General features: G+C 42.4%; 1 protein-coding gene across 1 annotated transcript in view; it reads left to right on the plus strand.

Moving 5' to 3' along the window:
- The first annotated feature begins 11926 nt into the window (after nucleotides 1-11926).
- The window catches only part of msi1b (musashi RNA binding protein 1b), a 149102-nt gene continuing 137686 nt past the window's right edge, over nucleotides 11927-23342 (plus strand). Inside the window, exons 1-4 of the mRNA XM_060843742.1 lie at nucleotides 11927-12151; nucleotides 12469-12509; nucleotides 12929-13010; nucleotides 13211-13295. Coding sequence (XP_060699725.1) covers nucleotides 12090-12151; nucleotides 12469-12509; nucleotides 12929-13010; nucleotides 13211-13295 — 270 coding nt within the window. The 5' untranslated portion in view covers nucleotides 11927-12089. The remainder of the gene's footprint in view (nucleotides 12152-12468; nucleotides 12510-12928; nucleotides 13011-13210; nucleotides 13296-23342) is intronic.

Below are 23342 nucleotides of genomic sequence, written 5' to 3' on the forward strand. Positions count from 1 at the left end.
AGTAAGATATGTCCAGTACAGCCAATTTAGGGAAAAGATATAATTTCTTCCGTTTTTACAACATTTGGAAAGCATCTGTTTGTTATAGTTCCTTTATTTTTACCCCTTCCTGCGGATGATTCATGTTAGACGCAGAATTAATGAGTCCTGTAGTCCATGTTGGGGTGCAATCCATGGGTTCCAAAGCAAGTGGCCATTCTTTGATGAGGCCGTCCCCTTGGGTAGGGGTAGGGCAGTATTGAGCAGGGTCAAGTAGCACCAGAAATGGTACAGTTTGTGATAGGAGTTCAGATCTAGATCAACCCTCTGCAGGAGTAGATTATTGCAGAGGCCTAAGGGAGCCTTGAAGACGCCCACAGCCTCAAACTATGAACCATAGTATATAGTACCTCTCAAATTGTAAATTTAATGTTGATCTCGCTCTCTGTGCACCTTCTCTGCAGCTGTAACATTGTATTCCTCACTCTAGTCTATTATCCTACAGACTTTGTATAGTACCATCTGCCTGTACTGCACGCAAAACAAAACTTTTCACTACACCAAGGTACATGTAACAATAAATTGTTTGCTATTAAGTGCAATGTGTAAACATTCTGTGGTTTAATATTTCCTAAACATTTTAGTTGGATTATCTTGGGAGTTATACAGGGGGCCAGAATGTTAATTGATAGACAGGGACCAAAGAATCGTCAATTCTGTTTCAACCTCTCAATCCAACTTGATGGCCCGAATATTGAAACAAATACCTCAGTCTACTCCAGGACATCCCTATGGCCAATTGGTCAGCTGGAAGGTGAAACCTGTTACTGTCAGATGAGAATTTTGTTCAAGACAACCTAGGCTAAAGCCCTCATAGGCGAAAGTGAAGACTGCAGATGCCGGAGATTATAGATGCTAAAAATAGAGTGGTGCTGGAAAAGCACAGCAGGTCAGGCAGCATCTGAGGAGCAGGAAAATTGACGTTTCCGGAGAAGGCCCATAATCAGGAATGAGAGGCTTCCTCATTCCTGATGAAGTACTTTTGCCCAAAACGTCAATTTTCCGGCTCCTTGGATGCTGCCTGAAGTGCTGTGCTTTCCCAGCACCAATCTAACCTTGACTCGAAAGCCCTCATAGATTCAGTCATCGTCACTTTGTGATGGATGGCAGTTATAGGAAGGGGGGAAAGTCTCAGATACAGTCACATAGATGGGCTAACTCCAGGAAGGGTAACAGAGTTAGGCAGCTAGTGCAGGAGTCTTTTGTGGATATACCCATTTCAAACATGTATGCTGTTTTGGAAAATGTAGGGGGTGATGGATTCTCAGGGGAACGTAGCATGAACAGCCAAGTTTCTGGTATTGAGACTGGCTCTAATACAATGAGGAGTACGTTGACTTCCAAGAGATCAATTGTGTTAGGGGATTCTGTAGTCCAAGGTATAGACAGAAGTTTCTGTGGCCAACAGAGAAAATGCCGAATATTGTGTTGTTTCCCTGGTGCCAGGATCAAGGATGTCTCAGAGAGGGTGCAGAATGTTCTCACAGGGGAGAGGGGCCAGCAGGAGGTCATTGTCCACATTGGAACCAACGACATAGGAAGGGAAAAGGTTGAGATTCTGAAGGGAGATTACAGAGAGTTAGGTAGAAATTTAAAAAGGTAGTATAATTGCTAAGATTTGCTTTCCCAAAATGAAGCACCTTTCATTTATGTAGAAGTTTACAAAATTATGAGGGGCATGGATAGGATAAATAGACAAAGTCTTTTCCCTGGGGTCGGGGAGTCCAGAACTAGATGGCATAGGTTTAGGGTGAGAGGGGAAAGATATAAACGAGACCTAAGGGGCAACATTTTCACGTAGAGGGTGGTACGTGTATGGAATGAGCTGCCAGAGGGAGTGGTGGACACTGGTACAGTTGCAACATTTAAGAGGCATTTGGATGTGTATATGAATAGGAAGGGTTTGGAGGGATATGGGCCAGCTGCTGGCAGGTGGGACTAGATTGGGTTGGGATATCTGGTCAGCATGGACAGATTGGACCGAAGGGTCTGTTTCCATGCTGTACATCTCTATGACTCTATGACTCTAAGAAGCAGGAGTTTTACTAGCTGGGCTGGATTTAACTTGTTAAACTCCAGCAGTATGTGGATATCCCCAAAACTCGAAAATGCTGATGTGTACGTATAGCTGCAGCTTTACCCAAGTGTGATATATCCTATCAGAAAAAATGCATGAGCTCGATATTGGCCAATCAGGTACCTATGGACGTTTCAGCTGCTTTGATTAAAGATCCAGATATAGTGCTATATTATCATTGTCATTGTCATCTTCATCATCATCAGCAATCCCTCTCTTCCACTCTCAGAGTGAGTCCATAGGGGGCTCTACAGACCATTCGACTTCTGCAGGCTCTGTTACACTTGGGGCAGAAGGTGGTCATGGGAAGGGATGGATGGAGTGTTGGTGTGGCAGTGCGCTCCTTAGTGTTTTCACCCAACTTCCCGGTGACGAGTCTCGAGGTGCTCGACACCTTCCCGGATGCTCCCCCTCCACTTTAGTTGCTCCTGGGCCAGAGATTCCCAGGTGTCGGTGGGAATGCCACCCTTTGCCAGTGAGGGTGGTCTCAGGATAGTGAATTTATGAAGACTGTTTCACTGGCTGTTTCAATGGGGTGTGGGTGCTGTGGTGTTGGGTGGGAGTTGTCACGGAAAAAACATCCAAGCTCAATCCTTACTCACCAGGGAACCTCAGTTTTTCACTGTATCCCCGCAGTCAGAAGCTCCAACCCAAGTTGATTACCACAACTTTTCCTTTCAAGACTATCAGTATAACACCTCCTTGACTGAGGTCTTTCCAATCAATGCTTATTCAAGAATCAAACTTGACTGGTCTATGGTCTGTGTGTTTCAATGCACCATTGGGATAGGCAGCTGTTAAAGGAAGAAGCTGATGTATTTCAAAGTGGAAGGAAAGGTGTTCATACTTTAAAACACAAACAACTCTTGTGACTGAGGTACGATTTCTTGTATTTTCCCAATAACTGTTGATGGTAATAAGAAAGGTGACATAGTATTTTAGTATAAACAGCTATCTCCAAGAGATGGGATGAAGGGGAAGAGTGGTGATTGTCAAAAAGGTATTATATATGAGAAGTAAAAGAAGGAACGATACATGCAACAGGAAAATGAGAGTTAGTCCAGATAATTCGAACTTGCTGAAATTAGCATTGCAGGGCAGCAACAGCCTCATTTGGCATTGCTTGGATTATTGCCATGTTAATATAGCCATTTTTTTGGATCCCCTCACTCCAAACTCTATTCCCTAGTTACCAACACCATCCCTTTCCCTGGCAACAGTCTGAGATTAAGCCAACCTGCTCACAAATTTGGTGTTGCATTTAATCCTGAAATGAGCTTCCAATTCCAAATTTATGTCATTACTAAGACAGCCTGATCCCACCTCTGTAAAGTTGGCCAACTGTACCCCAGCTTGTCTCATCTCATCTGACGCTGAGACTTTCTTTCATGACTTTGTTAGCTCGGTTTTTGACTATTCTAACATCTGCTGGGTTGGTCTCTCACATAACCACCACAAACTTGAAATCATTTCAAACTTCTACTGTGGCAAAACTTGCAGCAAATCCTGTTCCTCTGTCAGTGTCCATGGACCTTTCTTAGGATCATGGATTATAATTCTGGATCATATATAACTCTGGAAATTTTAGTTGCAAGATGTGCATTTTTTTGTTGAAAAGTGACTGCGTCAAAAGGTGACTATGGATGTAAGTTCAGTGGCTGTCTGGGAAATCAAGGAAGCTTCAAAAGGATAAAGTCACTATTAACTGAACTGTAATCCATGTTAGTATGTCAGACTGGACATGCTGAGAGAAATAATAACAATCTGGGCAAGAGACATGTCAGTATTTTCCCTTTTCAAGAATATACGGGGCAGGTATTTAAAAGTAAGTTTCAACTCTAGTCTACGTAGGCTGAAGTACTCATGTATACTAGCCTGGGTTTGAGTGCTGGTGTGCTATGAAAGTCACAGTTAGCAAACTGACTGTTAGACACCCCTGCATTGCAGGTAAAAGACTTTGATGCTTTGACTGCTGGTAGCTAGCTAGCCAGCTAGTTCAAAAAGAAACAAACAAAAGAATTTATGTTAACTTGCAAAGCCAAGAATCTCAAAATCAACTACTCAAAAGTCAAGGTTTATCTTTCTACTCCAAATGGATTGCTCAAATATCAATGTTGAATGGTTACTCTTTACAAATGATCCAGGGATTGATCTATACACTTTTCTAATTTTTATGTGTTTCTTGCCGGCTTATCATTTCTAATTTGTGTGTATGTGCAATGCATTATTATTTCTTCTCAAGTTTAGTAACTAATGAACTCATTCTTTCAAAAAGGCCAGGTTAAATTGAATCCTTTTAAGACATGAATTCATTTGGTCTGGGAGTAAGGTATCCACAAGGAGAGGAATTATTTTTAACTAACCTTGTGACTGAGGGGTTGGGTGAAAACAGAGTGGGAGTCAGTTCACCTCTGCTCACCCAGGAGCTTAATGATTCAGGACATCCTATCTGGAATCGTAATAAATTGGGGAATTCCATCCAGGGAATGGTTGTAACAATCTACATTGTTCCAAATGCGACAATGGCTGCTCATCCTTGTTTTCAAACTGTCCATGACCTTGCACCTCCCTTTTTCTGTATTGTCCATACCCGCTGAGATAACAGTATTCCTTTAATTCTGATGTCATGTGCATTCCCAATTGTAATTGCTCCACTAGCAATGGTTGCACCTTCAATTCCCTGGGCTCCAATCTCAGGAATTCCTTCTAGTCACCTCAGTTATCTACTTAAAAGCTACTTCTTTAACCAAGATCGTGGTCACCTCAGGTAATAAGCCCCTATGGGGCTCGGAGACATACTTTGTACTAAAATGCTCCACTTTTACAAGCTTTTAATGCATTAAAGATGTTCTGCCAATATATCAATATCTTGGGGTGGAGTGATTCAGCTATGAAGAGAGACTAAATAGGCCAAGGTTATTTTCCTTAGAGCTGAAAAGGTAGTGAGTGTCCTGATTGAGGTGTATAGAGTTATGGAGAGCATAGATTAAGTAAATAGGGAGAAACATGACCATTTAGTAGAGGGGGTCACTAACCAGGGAGCACAGTTGTACAGTAAGGAGCAGAAGGTTTTAGGGGAGATTTGAGGAGACGTTTTTCACATGGTGGGGGGGGATGATGGGTCTCTGGAACTCACTGCCTAATATGTTGACAGAAGCAGAAACCCTAAAGACATTTCAGAAGTATTTTGATGAGCACTTGGAATGTTAAATCATACTAGCCCACAGGCCAAGTGCTGGCAAATGAGTTTAGAATTGATAGATGCTTGATGAACAGCAGGGACACAATGGGCTGAAGAACTTTTTCCTATGTTGTAAAAACTCTATAATTCTAAGTTATTTAAGCTGTTATTATTATTAAGATGTTATTAAAGCTCTTGCCACTTTCATGTGAGGTTTGTTATTGGGCAGCCAATGGATCCTCATGACTTTGGTGGTAGGAGCCTTTAAATACCTATCAGAAGGATGTTGTGAAACTTGAAAGGGTTCAGAAAAAAAGTTACAAAGATGTTGCCAGGGTTGGAGAGTTTGAGCTATAGGGGTAGGCTGAATAGACTGGGGCTGTTTTCCCTGGAGAATCAGAGGCTGAGGAGTGACCTTACAGAGGTTTATAAAATCATGAGGGGCATGGATAGGGTGAATATCCAAGGTCTTTTCCCTGGGGTGGAGGAGTCCAAAATTAGTGGGCATTGGCTTAAGGTGAGAGGGGAAAAGAGACCTAATGGGCAACTTTTTCATGCAGAGGGTGGTGCATGTATGGAATGAGCTGCCAGAGGAATTGTTGGAGACTGGTATAATTATAACATTTAAAAGACATCTGGATGGGTAAATGAATAGGAAGAATATGGGCCAAATGCTGGCAAATGCGACTAGATTACCTTAGGATATTTGATCAGCATGGATGAGTTGGACTGAATGAACTGTTTCCATGCTGTACACCTCTATTACACTAAATAGACAAATCAGTCACTGTTTTGATTGCTAGTTCAGGACACTGGAAGCCACAATGTACACACTGCATTCTCTGACCAGTTTCACCAGCAATACAGCTGCTGAGCCTGCAGAAAGATAAATTTTAATTGAGTTCTGGAGAGCATCAAGATGCAGTCCACCAGCTCCCATGTATTGCAGCAAGTTAAATCTGGCTAGCTGTGTTGGGATGCCCGTTTGAGATGCATAGCTAGTTGATTCTATTGAATTGACGGTGCAACAAATTACCGCATTTACCAGATTCACTACCCAAAACTAAATTATACTTTGTGTACTGCCTGAAAGGATGGGGAAGTATATGGTAAGTTTTGAAAAGTAATTGGGTATAGGCTTGAAGGGAGAGTAAGTTGTAGGGCTTGAGAAAATACCAGGAGGTTAGGACTCATTGAATTGGTCCAGGCATAATGGTCTTAATGGCCTCCTTGTGTACTGTATGATTTTCTGATTCACTTTTAACATTTATACATGTGAGGGTGAACATAACACAAGGGTGACGAATATGTGACCCATTATACAAGCTGCTCAGTTTTCCTTTGTGATTTGAGAGAAGTGAGAAAGATGTACAAAATTTGCAGACTGACAGAATGGGAGAAAAATGTTGGATAAATAGGTGAAAAACAGGATTGACAAGAAGTAGAAAGAATTAGGAAAAGATGGCTGGATCAGACTCTTCTGGGATAACAAGGCCATGTTGATAGTGGCTGTGAGTAACAAAAAACCTTGGATTGGAAAGCTTTATTAAAGTGTCATGGTGGCTCAGTGGTTAGCACTGCTACCTTGCAGCATCAAGGACTTGGGTTCGATTCTAACGTCGGGTGACTGTCTTGTGTGCAGTTTGCACATTCTCCCCATGTCTGTGTGGGTTTCCTCCCACAGTCCAATGATGTGCAGGTTAGGTGGATTGGCCATGGGAATTACACTGGCAAGGTAGGGAGTGAGTCTGGATGGGATGCTCTTCAGAGGGTTGGTGTGGATTTAAAGGGCCAAATGGCTGCTTCCACACTATATGGATTCTAATAAATATTTAATTGTCTCGGAAATGCTTTGGGACATCTTGTGGTTGTGAATAGTGCTGTATAAATGCGAGTCTTTCTGTAAGAACGTGGTTCAGCACAAGTGGCCTCATGTATACGTGTGTGGGAAACAGTCAAAGTTATAAAAATACAAGAAAAACCTGCAGTAAACAAAAAAAAATCTGATTTTTATTGCACAGGACTCATTGTCAAGGATGCTAATTGACTGGTGGAAATATTGCCATTTAATCAGGTTGACTGTTAACTATAATTTTGATGATGACAGGCATTAAGTGTACTTTCTGGAGACAGAGCTGGAGCAAGTGTAAAACAAGTCATTAAATTGTCATTTTAATCCTCATCACTGTTCTTGTCCTGAATGGATAAATGAATTGTCTGTTGTGCTGGTGTGACTAGGGGAGATCAAGGTACACATCCCACTCAGTCAGTGCTCAAGTTCTTTGATCTTAGATGATTTAGGGTTAGCAGTATCAACAGCTTCCTTCCTGCAGGTAGGTGAAAATCAGCCAGATATCGCTCCTGCAGTATCTGCTGGAACATTGTTGCAAAGGTGATGGAATGTTGATTGATGGGTGATAGCCCTCATTCTCTGATGTCTACTGATGCCCCTTTACAACAGTGTGAGCCTTGATTGAGAAGCAGCAGCCTCATCTTAGCAGCAGAAGATTGTGACTTCAAGGCCCACGCGCATGACCTGAGTATATTTGGACTAGTGCTTCTGTGCACTGCTGTGCGGCCGCTGCCCTGTTGGAAACTCCTTCAAGCGAAATAGTAAACAGCTTTTGTTGGTCTTTGCAGGTAGTTGCAAGACATCCCTTGGCACTATTCAGGGAATTCCAGGGGAAATCTCCTGGTATCCTGGCTGACATTAATTCTGTACTAACACTTTAAACAGATGTTCTGAGTCATTTTCAATTGCATTGAGTTGGATTTTTCAGGGTTATTTTGTTTACTTTTATTGACATGGGTTTGCTCTCTGCTTTTATCTCTCTCTAGCTGGAGCTGGGCAGGCAGTGTCTAAGCGCCATGTGTTGGGGAGGCCTGTTTCCTGTCCATTAGCTCTGCCTGTCTCCTGTATCTTCAAAAAGTACCTAATGGGTTGTAAGCACTTTAGGGCTTTTTGGGTTGGTAAAGGGGTCTATCAAATACAAGCTATTTCTTTTCATTGTCGAGGTCAAGCAAGGCTAATGCCACAGTGTAAGACTGCAACCTCTGGAAAGGGGGGAAACTGCAAAATAAATCTTTTCAAAAATGCCACTGAGTTAAGGCCAGGGCTACATGGTACTGAAGCATTAACTGAAGTAAACACCTGGATCTGAATCTTTGCCCCTTCCCCCTCCTGCCAACCCTTACATCCACGCAATGCATGCGTCTCATTGTAAGCTGACACTGTTCAGCGTTTGGAGCAAAGGTGAATATAAACACTGGAGGGGATCACATTCAATGTGTCTCAATGGAATCAAAGTAAATTCCATCTGCCAGGGTAAAGTTTCCACAGTCTCACTTAATGAGCAGAAAAAAAACTTAGAACAAATTTATTATTACATTTGAAAAAAGGCAACTGCATAATATTGCAAAATGAAAACTGGCATGTTTTGTCTTTTGAGAATGTTATTAATTACCGGTCGCTTTGCAATTAATTCTTCGATTTGTTTACTGTTTCGATCATAGGCTTTCCACTTGAGCAAGTGAGCATTAGTATATGCTTTAAAACCGGCTGCGTGATGCTTCATTCTTGGTAAAAGCTACAATTTGAAATCATTTTGCCCACACCCGTCAGCAACCGGGTGAAGTGAGTGAGCTGACCGCCACACAGTGAAAATACAAATCACGCTCAGGCACTCTGCTTCCCAGACAGCCCTCTGTAAATCCTCCTGCAGCGTGTCAAAAACACAAGGTGAAATCCAACTCAGAACATCGCAGTGATTTTTTCCCCCCAAAACAAATAAACTGCCGGATTGTGTAAAGTTTAAGCAATCTTTTAAGCTTGCAAAGGGCGAAACATTATTTTGACATATGGCCTAAAACGAGAGGGAAGACAATCTCTGAACTGCTGCTCTCTCTCTCTCTCTCCACATCTGTGGTGCACAGCCCCAGGTCATATTTTGATGTTTTGTCCTCTGCCGCCGTGCCGCACATGTGTAAACTTTAAATTGGTCCGTCCTTTCCCTGTTGGCATTCTCCCTGGATTCTTTTGAACCGATTGATGAAGCATGTGAAAACATTTCTGTCCCTATTTAGTGTAATCGTCGTTGTCAAATTGCAAGCTTACTGTGTTCTGTCTTATGCCCTCTCCCACATTCAAACAAAAACGCATTACCCCGGGGATGTGAATTTGTTCTAAATAAATGACTCCTTGTTTGAACAATCGTGCACATTCTGTCAAAGACTCAATGGGTGGAATGTCCAAACGGTCACCTATTATAAAAGGTGAAGGGCACTCGGAACTACGCTATAGGATCATTTACATAACTATCCTTTTATATCCGGTGGAACAGACACTGGTGTGAATCCTATTTAGTCTCCTGTGCTGTAACTTCTTAGCTGATTATCTTCCTATGAGTGACCTTTTCAAATGAGATTCAGCTAGAGATTTATTTTGCCTCATCAGCCATCACGTGCCGTGGCTTACTGTAGACCGAAATACCTTTTAAAACAACATTCTCTGATCATTTTAAAAATGAGTTTTTGTTCATTATGTTGAAGGCGTTTTAGTAGAAAATATGGTCGTTTGAATGTTTCGAATCGGTGCTTGATATTAAAATTGTTTCAGAGTTTTTATAGGGACCTCAATGTTTGTTTATACCATTTTTAATGGCTTTGGTAGCCCACCGACTTAAAGCCAAATTTTATCGCGCTCTGACAACAATACACAAGTTTAACGTTCGTGGAGGGAAAGCAGAGTTTAAAGTTTCGAGTCTAGTGACCCTTAAGATCGTTAGTATTTGCAGTTCTTTGTTTTATTTGATTTACGTTTAACGTTCGTCTCTGAAAGCAAAGGTTTCCTAGATAAACTAAAAAGAAAATGCAACCCGTCAGGGAATATAAAATTAAGACATTTTCATAAAACGTCTTAGATCAATATAATCTGCATTGCAGATTAGTAGTTTGTTGAGATATGTGCTTTGTAGCAGGGGTTATCTTCTTTGAGACTGCTAACCTGCATTTCGGTCTCTTTGTACATTCGGAATGATTGGTTACTATTTCGAATTAACTGCAGACGGCAAGTCCTTTTACCTGTTTGAAACAGCACGGTTCCAATGTGGAGTGAAATTCTCCATTACTGGGTAATGAGTGAGACGCCACGTGTAAAGATAGGTTCCGTGTAAATTTAATTACAACCATTAAACGTGGTAAATTCACAAACTCTCACTCAAGCAGGACGGAGATTTACCTTTACTGAATCTGGAGTTTAGGCGATCCTCGTGATTAAAAGGAAATCCTAACATTGGTATCTGATAAGAACAGTCAAGGGATATTGTCACTCGGAGCTTGTTAAGGGAGGAAATACAGTTGGGGGACTAATAATAATTGAGCACAATGATCACTGCTAATGCCGCGGAAAAAGCGTTATTGTCTACGAAAATCTGCCACCTATGTTTGTCTTTAAAATATTCATCTCAGAATGAAAATCGCTAAAAGCCTAAAGGCTAATCCTAGCGGGAGGCAGGGAAGGGAAGAGGATTGTTGTGGGGGAGGTGGCCATTCAACTGACCAATGCCGGCGCTGCCACCTCTTTCCTCTCTACATCTGCGAGTATCAATGGACCACCCACCATCACCACACTAGAATGATCCTCACTGCCAGTAATTAAAGAAATACCTTAAGATAGAACTGATCTATTAACAAAACAGAACTTTCACAACTCCTCAGACACAATGAAATACGACCTTCAAAGGGAGGACGTCTTCTGTGATTGTCTAAAATTAATTGTCCCGTGATTGTCTGATGCAGATGCTGATATATTTAGATTTTGCCCATTTCCTGATATGAAAATAAATCAGTCTTTTTTGCTGGAGAAACCTGGATGCAGTATCTAACCCTGACACTCCCCCCCACGTGGGATTTCATCCAGGAGCGATTGAGAAAAGTAGCAATGGAAATTTGCAACACGCTCAAGCCTATTGTTACATCACTAGGTTGCCCAGGGAGACGGGGTCCGAACCCTGAGGTCAGCGGAGGGAAAGGGGTGTGGCGATGACCCCGGGTTGGAGGCGGGCTAAGAAGACCACGCCCTCTCCCGGCAGGGAACAGGAGATCATGGCCCAGACGAGTAAGGGGGCGGGGACAGGCCGGCGGGGCGGAGCCGAGGCGAAAGGGGCGGGGAAGGGTTGGACGAGGAGGGGAAGTGGGCGGAGCGTGGATGGGGCGTGGCTGTCGGGTAGGTGGGACAGGCCTGCATGAGATTGGGGGGAGGGGGCAGGCGAGCCTGCGATCGTTAGAGGGCAGAGCTGAGGCGTATGAGGGCGGGGCTGAGGCGTATGAGGGCGGGGCCTAGCAGCGTGGGGGGGCGGCGCCCAGCCGGAGGCTGGCGGGGCAGACGGCCAGTCAGGGAATGATGAGCCGCGGAAAGGGGCGGGGCGCAGGTTGCGGAGGGGGAGGTGGAGGGGTGGGCGGGGCGAGGACTCCCGCGCGGGTGAAAGGGGGCGTGACTGAGCCGGCTACTGGGCGGGGCCTGGCCCCAACGGCAGGGAGCGAGGGAAAGAGAGGGGGGGCGTGACCTCCCCGGCGAGTAGTGGGCGGTGGATGAAAGCGGGCGGGGCCTAACCGGCTCGGGGGCGGGGCCCTGTCGGAGGGGGGAGGGGGTTCAGGCCGGGTCATGAGGAGCCGCTCGGCCGGGCTGCCCCTTCCCTCCCCTCCCGCCAGTGACGATCCCTTGCTCCCCCTCTGTGCATCCCCAGCTCTTGCTGAAGCGGGCCCTTCTTTTGCCTCGGCTGGGACTGGAAGCTGATGGAGGCGGACGCTAACCAAGCCAATTCGGTGCTCAGTGCAGACTCTCAGCACGATCCCTGGTACAGGAGCTCAAATCCAATTCATTTAATTCAAGCCTTTTCCTTTTTATTTTAAAAAAAGAGAAAAAAAACAGAAAAAAAAAACCAATCACATTTGCTGACTAATAATCGAGCAATTTTTTTTCGGCTAACTACTTCAGATTTTAAACTGTGGCGTTGAGTTTCTTTTATAAAAAAAAGAAAAGGTGCTTTGGGTTAACGGCCCAACTTACTTTTTTCTCTTTAAATGTGTGTGTGAGGTGCCAACATGGCCGAATCCCATGTCTGAGTTGTGTCTTTGTCTTTTTTTCCCCTCTCTCTCTTCATATTTTTTTTAGCAAAATGTTCGTCGGGGGACTCAGCTGGCAGACCACACAAGGTAAGGAAGGTCCTGATACACCTCCCAACTTTTTTTTAAAAAAATATATATTAAACTTCTTGCTAAAATTCAATCCAGAGACTTTCTTGTGTGTGTGTGTGTGATTTCACCCCCCTCCCTTTCCCCCCTCATTGATATGTGTGTGTGTGTGTATATGATACACATCGTTAGGATTGCATTTTAAAACCGTGCTGCTTTTTCTATCCTTAACAAATCACACACTCTCGCCTCGGACAAACGTGTGTCAATCTGTGTAGCAGTAAATAACACCCGCTTTCTCGTTATTCGGACTGAAATTGAGTAATGGGTAATCTTTAATGATTCACTCCCGCAAGGACTGTTATCCCCTGATTTATTTCTTGTCCACCACCCCCTCTTTTTTTCCCTCCCTCCCTCTCTCTCTCTCTCTGCCCTCACAGAAGGTCTCAAGGAATATTTCTGTAAATTCGGAGACGTGAAGGAGTGCATGGTGATGCGGGATCCTGTTACAAAGCGGTCAAGGTAAGTGAGCGTCTTTCTCTCTCTCTCTATGTGCTCGATTCTTTGCAAACTTCGCTTCGGAGGGAAAGGGATGTTAATGTTCCCCCCCCCTCTCTCCCATGTTAAACCTGAACTCCATTCCTCCTGTGACATTGTGTTTCTCTTTCTCGCAGACGCGTGTTACAGCGAATTAAATTATTTCTCTCTCTCTGCTTTTTCAGAGGATTTGGATTTATCACTTTTGTTGACCAAGCGGGCGTAGATAAAGTTCTAGCGCAACCCAGGCATGAACTAGATTCTAAAACGGTAGGTGATTTGTTTTTTGTTCCCAAACAAATAAAATGCAAGGAATTTAATAGCAGTGGTGGCAGAGGTTGCTCTTGACACGGCAGGTTTGAGAATCACGCCCCTCTCTCTCTTTTTTTCTCCCTTTTAGTTTTGGCTGTTACAAAGATATATAAAGGCAGAGCCTCACGTCATGTGTTTGCTTTAACAATCCACGCATGTTTGCCCCAAGTTTCCCACACTGAAAGGTCCAGCTGGTTAAATACTACAGCGCAAAAGCCCAGAGTGTGTGGTGAGAGAGAGAAAAACTTAGGACTGGGAGGGATGGGGTTGGGGGGTGGGTGGGGGAGAATGTGGTGGGGGGAGGTATTAGAGAGCAAGAAAGAGTGCCTGAGCGTTCCCACGGCGATCATTGCCATGGCAACAGGGGCTGCTTGTGGAGGGGAGGGGGGGAGAATCTTAAATAGGTCAGCATTCATTCATCAGGCCAGTACTTAGTGACATTAACGAGATGACCGACTTTTTTTTGGACTGGAAAGCGAATGGAAACCTGCTTCCTTTTTTGAAAAGATCTGTTTGCTGAGGATTTGTGAAGTGCTATCGTACTTCAGCGCAGGGATTTATTTCGTTTTTATTGTGTTGTACAGTTTTTATCAGAATGCGGGGCAAGGTCTGTGTGTAGCAGGATTGATTAAACTGGGACTGGAGATTGTCTCCTGGCAGCAGATCAGTGCAGAATGCCCAAGAGACTGGATTCGGAGTGTACTCATGGTTTAGTTTCTGTCTTTCTCGTCCCTAGGTCACATCCCCCACTCCCTCTCTTTCACACCGTGTTTTGCATTCTTATTCACTAATCTACTTAGTGACGGTCTTGGTTCTAAATCGGCTCAAGCACTAGATCAGCAGTTTGCTGCTTTTTCAGCTTATTGAAGATGACCAGTAGAGGTGATTGGGAGGGGTTGGGGGAATGAGAGAATATTGAAAATATTATGCATTTATCATTTAGGATTTTTGAGTATTATAATTAGCAGACATTGTACCCCAGAGTATTCTGCGTTAATAAAGATGAGAAAAATTATTTGGACATTCAGAATGAACTGTGCAGAACTGTGGCTGATTCACTGTGCTATGGGATAGTATGTCAAATTAGCATGCATGGTTTATAAATCATGGGATCATTTAGGGCAGAAGTGACCATTCATCCAGGTGAGCTCATGCCACTCTTTCGAAGAGTTATTCACTTAATCTCATGGCCTACTCTTGGCCTTTCCCTTGTATTTCCATTTCCAAGCCTAGATCCACTTGTCCTTCTGAGCGTTGTTATTGAGTCTGCTTCCAGCACCCTGTTACAATGGATTCCAGATCTTCACAATTTATGGCCATCTGATCACTTGCCAAGGTAGTTGCCAACCATCGTTAGGTTCTTTGCCCAGGTAGCCATAGTTCATGCTTATATGTGAACTGTATTGCTGACAGATGATGTGTGATATTGCCAGCTGAACAATCATAGGACTTTAGATGACTGTTCTCACTTACATGCGCTTTCCAGCTGGGTGTCCTGGGTAATCATTAGCAGCTTGAGACCTTTGGGCATTCTGTGGCTCGGACACTTGATTTAATTTTTTTTTACCATTTGAGTTTCTGTACTAGGGAGTCTGGACTGAGATTAGTTGAACAGAGCACTTAGTTTTATTTTTGACTGGATCTGTTAATAATCCAGATTTTACAGTGGTCCAGGTTGATGTCAGAAAATCAACATGCAAATGAAACTCATCAGGTTGCCAGAAGAAGAAAGCTTGTATCTAGTTAGGGAAAGTTAACTCAGGCTTGTAGCGAGTTAATGTTTTTGTTATATGAGTAATCAACGAACCATGGTAGTATTGAGAAGAGATCTGTGACAAGGTCCTGGACCCAGCCTTGACTCTGAAGCTTGAGAGAACTTGGGGAATAAAGAAAGGAAATAAATCTGTAGGCACTATTCAAGGTTTTCAGTATTTCAGGTTTTCTGCATGTCTTATTACTTACTAGGCTTTTGCTTCTCCATTAGCGTTCTAATGTTTTTCAGTGGAGTGTGGATGTTGTTGGCTAGGCCAGTATTTACTGTTCTACTACTTTATTCATGTAGGGAATATTTATCTGTAGATGCAGCAAGTGGGCTATGGGGAAATGTTTTAATTTTTGTTTTTGGAGTGTTGATGCTAAGGAAGGCATGTATTGCCCCAGGGAAGGCGTCGGTGAACTGTTGCAGTGCTGTCAGGCAGGAAATTGTAGGACTTCAACCAGGCAATGATGAAGGAATGGGGTTATACTTCCAAGTCAGACTGGGGTGTGACTGCGATGATTGTGATCCTGCCCAACTTTGTCGAGGAAATTCTTCTAGGTGGTCACATGTGTGAGAGGTGCTAGTCAAATGGCCATGGTGGATTGTGGCTGTGCACCCCGTGGATGGTGCTGCCTGCAAATGTGGTTTGCTGATGGTTGAGGGAATAGATCTTTAAACAGATAAGGGGCTGCATAATGGTGTTGGAGCTGCATGCATTCTGGCATAAAACATATACCTTGGTGGCACAGAGATGATGAGTGATGGTCCCCACTATCAAGCTTGCTGATAGCTGTAGTATTTAGAGGGCTGGTTTTGTTGAGATTCTGGTTCATGCTGACCCTCGGTTTTTGAGGTGAGGGAAGATTTTGATAATATGATTGAATATCAATGGGGTGGCAGCTACATTCTCTGCCTGGCACCTTCTTTGTGATGTGAATGTCACTTGTCATTTGTATAGCCTAATGCTGGATGGGTCAAGGTGCATGAATTACTTTAGGTTCTGAGGAATTGCATGTGGCATTGAACATCGCAATCGTTGGTGAAGAGCCCCAGTTTTATCTAATGGAAGAGAGTTCAGGATGAAAACATTGGCTCACTTCCGAGTTTGAATTGTGTGAAATGGAGGCAAACTTGGGGATGATGGTCCCATAAAACTGTTTTCTTGATGGTAGTAGTTGTAGGTGTGAGGTGCTACCAAGGAACTTTGAGTTGCTGCTGGGAGAAGATAAAGAGATTTGATTGAAATTTTAAAAAATCATTGGTCTGGATGGAATAGAAAGGGAGAAACTGTTCAGGTAGTGAATGATCAAGAATCAGAGACACCAGGTTCATAACCTTTTACCAAAGAGGCAACTGCAAGATGAGTGCATAAGGTGCAGAATTTACATATAGTGAGTAACGGGGACTGGAATGTGTTGCCTGGACATGGAGTGGAGGAAAGTTCAATTGTATTCAGGATGGCATTGCTTCTATTTAATGAATTATTCAATGTTCAATGTCACAGGGAAGGGGAATCAGCAATAAGTTAAAATGATCAAAGAGCTGATTCAGACACAGTGGACTGAATGGCCTCCTTCTGCATCATAACAATTCTGTGAAGATATTGGAATTAAAATACTTCTCCTGATAAAAATCGGAACCCTGAGACATTTGATCTCCAACAGCCACCCACAATTATCTTTTTGTGCGAGGTATGACTCCACCCATAGGAGATTTTTGATGATGATTCCCATTAATCAGTTCTCCTAGGATATCTTAGTGCACCACCTCACCAAATCTTGGCTTGGTGTTGAGGCCAGTCAATCACTCTTCACCTCTTGATTTCAGCTCTGTCCTTCGTAAAAGGACCAAGGCTGTAATGAGGTCTGGAGCTGAGTGTCCTGATGGACCCGAACTGACCATTCTTGGGAATGTAATTTGAGAATAAGTATTGCTGAATAGCACTTGATGTCTTTGTTTGAGAATCGGCTGATGGGGTGATAGCTGGTTGAATTGGATTTATTCCATAATAATGGACAGAAAATTCATTGACTATTTTCCACATTGATGCCACTGTTGTGCTGGAACAACTTGTTTAGAGTTGTGACTATAATTGGGAACCATGGCCTTTACTGTGTTCAGCCATTTTTGACTAAAAGAATCAAATTGTTTCAAGAATGGTGGGACACCTGGGAAAGAGACCAAGAAAGAATCTCACTTGGTAGCTATAAATGAAGGTTGTTGCAAATACTTCAACTTTAGTTTATTTCCAGTTGTGCTGGGTTCTGCCATCATTGAGGAGAGGGGCAAGGAGCAGTAGTTAGTTGTTTAATAGAGTATGATCATTTGTGGTAATTGGAGCAGAGTTGGAGTTTTGACCTCATCTATTGGTTTTGGGATCTCTTCCTTACCATGTTGCTTCCATTGCTTCAGTTTAGCATGTATTTGCCTTGTGTTCTAGCATTATCAATTTTGCACCTTATTTTCAGACATCCAGGTCCTGGGAAATCTAATTTGTTGGAGGGGTATGGCCTGGTATCCCAATGATTAGTGTTTGGGTTATCTATTCACCTGCTTAATGATTCTGAGACAGAATCGTTTCAAGTCCCATCATGACACTGAGGGAGTTTAAATTTAAATTGATTAATAAATCTGGAATGCAATGCTAGTCTTTTTTTAATAATCAGAAAAGCTACTCAGTTGTTGTGAAGACTCATCTGGTTTGGAGAAAATCCATGCCTGACCTGGCTTAGATGCAACTCCAGATCCACAGCGATGTGTTTTACTCCGAACTGCTTTCTGAAATGGTTTGGTGAGCTAAGGATGGACAATAAATGTTGGCATTGCCAGCAACATTGATGTTTCAGGAAGGAATTTACAAAAGATTCCGTATTGAATAAAAAGATCTGTAAATCTATTAAATTAAGCAAGTTGTTCTTTCAAGGGATTTGGGTATCAGTATCTATTGCCCATTCGTACAACTGATGTTAACTGCCACACCATTCAAAAGAATGGGTCTTTAGAGTCAAGGCATGCTTGGTCTGCATATAGTGTCATAGAGATGGAAACAGACCCTTCGGTCCTTCCAAGAGTGGTCACATCTCCTAGTCCAGTCATTGACAGATTAATCTAGAACAGATTAGTGAGGATAAAGTCATCCTATTTTTCACCTTGTGTCGATTCTCACTGTCGTCAGCTGTGCCCTCTGTTCTTCAGTGATCGTATCGTCGAGATGTTATGGAGGTTGAAGTCCCTCACTCAGAATAAATTTGTGATGTTTGTTGGAAGGGTGTGGGGGTTAATGATAGCTAGGATTCAGCAGGAGATTTCGATGCCCATGAGACTTCATGTATATGGATTTATGATTGAAAACTCTCAAAGCCACTTGCACCCAACTCTTCCTGCTGTTCAGTTCCAACATAGGAGCCTGATTGATTTTCCCACTTCCTATTGTTTTTAAGACCACCTCAAACTCCCTATAGACTCTGAGGACATTTGTCCAAAACCAGCTGACGTGTCTGGAAATGAAGCCATCCAAGAGAAAAATAAGGCATCGTTTTGAATATGAGTTGTACCTCACGGTGTTTGGATCATCCATGTCACATCTGAATGCATTTTGATGTGAATTAGGAGATCAATACACTATTTGTAACTGGCTCAAACCTGCAAAATGAAACTATATTGACACATATACCGTTGCTTGCTTGATAATGAAATGACCTAGAATGATCTGTGGAATTGTTTTTTGAAAATCTCTGCACAATTAATGCTTTTTAAAGTATGCGTTTGTGTTGGTATTTTATTTGGGCATCTAGAGACTTTAGCATTTGAAAACAAATGACATACTAAATGTTAATTGATTCACTGTGGAATCAGTGCTAGGTTATGAACAGGATGAGACTGGGTGAGGAGTGAGTTTGCAGATTGAGCCTTTGGGTACTTTGTACTTGCACTCATCTCAGCCTTGACTGGACTGAGCTTGAAATAGAGGCTGCAATGTACACCTTTTCCCCTACTTACTATCTCATTACTCAGCAGTTCAGAGACCTGTTTGCGGTTCTGTGCGCATGGCAATCCAGTTTGTGAATTTAAGATGATAGAGACAGATTGAAGTTTTCTGTCCTCGAGCCTTGCAGCTGCTTAAGGTTCATAGTTCAGTCCAAGGTACATGCTGAGTTCACAGATCTCAGTTGTTTGGAGAATCTTGTGGATGCTACAATGGACAACAGCATTCCTGAGTTTGGGAAAAAAAGACTATTGTCTTCTGATTGCTTCATAGCACCCCCTACTGGACCCTGGGTGAGAGTGACATTACTTGGGACACCCTTCTGACTCCTGAGGCTTGCAAACTGATAATATCCTTTTGGGTGAAGGAACGTTCATGGAACCATTGTTCAGTAAAAGATTCAAAGCTTTTGGAAAGTGAGGGTGGGAAATTTGGAATCCCTTCAAACCTATTTTTAAAAGCTTTCTTTATGTTAGTTGAAGAAATGCAGGTGAATATGGCTTGAAATATGCAATATTGATTTTTAAAATTTGCTAAATTCTGTCATGACTGAGTTTGTCCATTTAATAGGATCTAATCGCTTTTCTGTTTGACCTACAAAAGCTATTTTTACATTAAAACCAGTGTGTTGAACAGTTCTTTTCAACACACCCAGATTTCTGTTTCATACAATTGTGTTTAAAGACAATTGTAAGCTTGTTGTTTCCCCAGCACAGTTCAGGAATCCAGGAGAAATCTATCTGGTTATTCAACAATTGATTCTTTGAGAATTAGTAAACCTGAGTGCCAGACTTTTATCGGTCCACAAACTACCGGGCATGGCACCAGCACAATACTTGGATAGGACCAAACCTGGCAGTCGGGGTTGACTTTTTTTAAAGGTGAAATAGCTTCTTAAAGTCCCAGGATCCGTAGCTCTTCAGGGTGTTTTGTCTAATTCCTTGTACCTATGGCAACCCAACAAAAGCAGATCAACAGTTTCATCATCCAAAAAAAAGGGCAATCCCTTTTTAAATGCTGCGAATCGAAAACCTGTTTATTTTACCAAGCTCGGCTTAACTGTAATCAGGTAGAAGACCACCTAAGTTTGAGAGAGTGCTTTGTTCTTATGGAGCATTGTGAGGACATAAAGGCCCTTTTTATATTTAAAAAAACCCACCACTGAATGTGATACAAACTGTTTTCACTTCAGGACGTTCAGAAAACAGACTTTTTACTGTTGCCACTTTCACATTTCATAGACTTTGCCCATACACAGTGAGTCTTGGAATAATTGCAGTGGTATTGTGGGGTCATCAAGAAGTGTGAAAGTTTGGAATAATAACTGCATTCATGCTGTCTCCAATATTCTATGCCTTTCCTTACACAGGGGCTGACTTCTCCCAAATTACTTGACTTAACTTCATGCTCAAGTCCAGGCCCTAAGTGTGAGCTGACTCCTAATCCTGTCGCACTTCATGTCTACACTTGTGCAGTGGTCACCAGTTAGTGAAAAGTGGCAGAAATGCAATTGAATCATTTTTTTAACCTGCCAAACTGTGGGTGTATTATCTTGATATTGTGGACAATAGAGAAAGGCCACTCAGAAGTGAAATGAGCACACCCTGCTTAGCATTTCCTAAATGCGTCTTCATCTCTCCCTGCCAATGCCCTACAAAAATGACCGTCTGTCAACTGAGCTGTTGAGACTGAAATTGGTAGTGTGGTGTTAGATAAGGGTGTCAATAGATATGATGCAAAACTGGGCAAATGGAGCTGAAGTTTCGATCAGCCATGATTTAATTTGGGCTATTCTTTAGGCTAAGTTCTGAGACACATTTCCTGTGTTATAAAGGTCCTACTGATGTTCCTTCAAATCTGAAAATGAGTTTGACAATTAAACATGGATCCTTATTTTTATTTTATTTTTCAAAGGTGAATAGACAATTGATTGCACAGTCTCCAGTGCAGTCTTTTGATAATGCTATATAGAGGGGGGTTGGGAACTATAGGTAATTTATGAATGAAAAGCTTTTGTATCCTGTTGACAAGGTGAGGAATTTAAAAAAAAATACTCTTCCTTGCATCAGTGCACCTAATGGTGCATGGTAATAGAATTAAGAGATGGTCCTCTGTACAGATACTCAATTTGGGTTTCAATGCATCACTGATTTGTGCCTAATTAACATTAGGCAACAGATAATTCGGGAAACAATCATGACGAGAATGCATAGCTATTGAACATTCATCATCTCTGTTCTTGTGATATTTCACTTCATTTTTGAATGAGGAAATCTACTTCTTACTGTTAAATGTATTTATTAAATGAATAATTTAAGACTCAATTGTATATTAATTCCATAGCCTTTAAACTAATTATATAAATTTGATATAATATTTATTTTTGCAGCCATCAGTCAACTGTCAAACTAACAATGTGATCTGAACCTAGTCTCTAAAGCCCAGAATTGTTGGTAACCACCAACGTGAGTAGGTGAGAGAAGGGGAAGATTTCCTTTGGTGACTCCCTTGTTACCGCTAGTTAGTCATCATTCAGTGGGTGCTGCTCCTCTTTGAATCAGTTGAGGAAATCTGTTATTTCTTCATGCAGCTGATAACCTTGTTGCAGTATAGTACCTTTTGGCCCATTGCTTTCTCTTGCAAGTCCGAATTAAGCTACCTCTTAGTGTCTGAAGTACAATATTCTCCCTGACCCGATCTTGCTTGTAATCGCTGTGTTGTTTAGCACTTTATAGGGAGCCAACTAAACCGAAAGGTCTGACTGGCCACCTCGAACTTCAAAATGAGGCAAAGATTATTAGTTAGGAACGCGATTAAGAGGACAAATGAAACTCCAGTTTCTATTAGCCGTTCTTGGTGCAACCTTTCACTGAACTGTGGACTCTTGTTTAAGAACCCCTGAATTAATTAAATCGTGGAACTGATTCAAGGGGCTGAATGGCCTACTCTGATTTCCATGAGGCCAGCTGCAGTGCCCTATTCTTGGACCTAACTGAGATCAGCTAACTCAGAGGTGGAACTCCGATCTTTTTTGGTCTGCTTGGACCAGCTATGGAAAATAAAGTCAGACTGGTTTGGTTCCCATTTGCTGCAGACAACGCTGAGAGTTGATGTACTTCACATCGCCATGAATCCTGACCTTTTTAAAGAGCAAGTCTTGTCAGGAATTTCTCACTTCTAAGTAAGAAATTCCTGACCAGAGACGCTAGGAATGCAAGAGTCAGACTGTATGTGGAGGTGTCTCTGTGATTTTTGAAAGGGTCGGCCTATTGCCTACTGAATATCCTGGTGAGAGAGTTTGACTTGCAGGAATATCGCAAGACTGATTTCCATGAACTGGCACATATCAAAAGTTGGCAGGATCTTTCTGAATTAAGTATGTTCATTGAGTCACTGTGTCTGGTACCAGAGGAAGTTGAATAAATAGGCTGTCCAACTATCGCTGAGAGTAGGATGATTGTGAGTGCAATGTAAAAAAAAAATTACGGAAAAACTATCTTATGGTAAAGCAAATTGAGAAACCATTGTGTGAAACCCTTGCTTTTCCTCTTGAAGTAGACTGTTGGGGAAAAGGTAAAGTATCATCGATGCTCTTCAAGTAACTAAACAGAAACCAAGGATTGAATTGTGGCTGATATAGGTCAGGGTTACATAAATAGGCCCTTGTCCACTGAGTGTTTTGAAAACATCACTGGATTTCCTGTACTGTGACTCAGATTGTGTTATAGTACAATATCTGATATTGCATCACAGTTCAGGTTCCCTACTTTTACCATACAGCACAGTGAATTCTTTCAAACTATTTGTTCATGGGCTGCAGGAGTCACTAATAGGGTCAGCGTTTGTTGTCCATCCCTAATTGCTAGGCTGTTTGAGGACAGTTGACGATCTATCACATGGTTGTAGGTCTAGAGTCCCATATAGGCCATTCTAGGTAAGGATAGCAGAGTTCTTTCCCCAAGGGCATTTCGGGGACCAGGTGGGTTTTTATAGCAATTGATGCTGTGGTCTTGGCCATTGTTACTTTACATTGTAGATTTTAAATTCCACCAGCTGCCATGGTGGGTTTTGAAACCATTTCCCAGATTTTTAGCCTGGGTCTTTGGGTTGCTAGTGTAGAGTCACTATGCCACCATCTCCCCTTACTTTTGTTTGCTGAATGTTTCAAACTGCAAATTTTCTTTGCCTCATTCAGAATCCCTGATTTCAGTTATTTCCCTCCTTCAATCTCTATCCACTTGCCTGATTGTCCCAGGCTCAG

The sequence above is a fragment of the Hemiscyllium ocellatum genome, chromosome 24 (genome assembly GCF_020745735.1).
Source record: "Hemiscyllium ocellatum isolate sHemOce1 chromosome 24, sHemOce1.pat.X.cur, whole genome shotgun sequence".
Taxonomy (NCBI): domain Eukaryota; kingdom Metazoa; phylum Chordata; class Chondrichthyes; order Orectolobiformes; family Hemiscylliidae; genus Hemiscyllium; species Hemiscyllium ocellatum.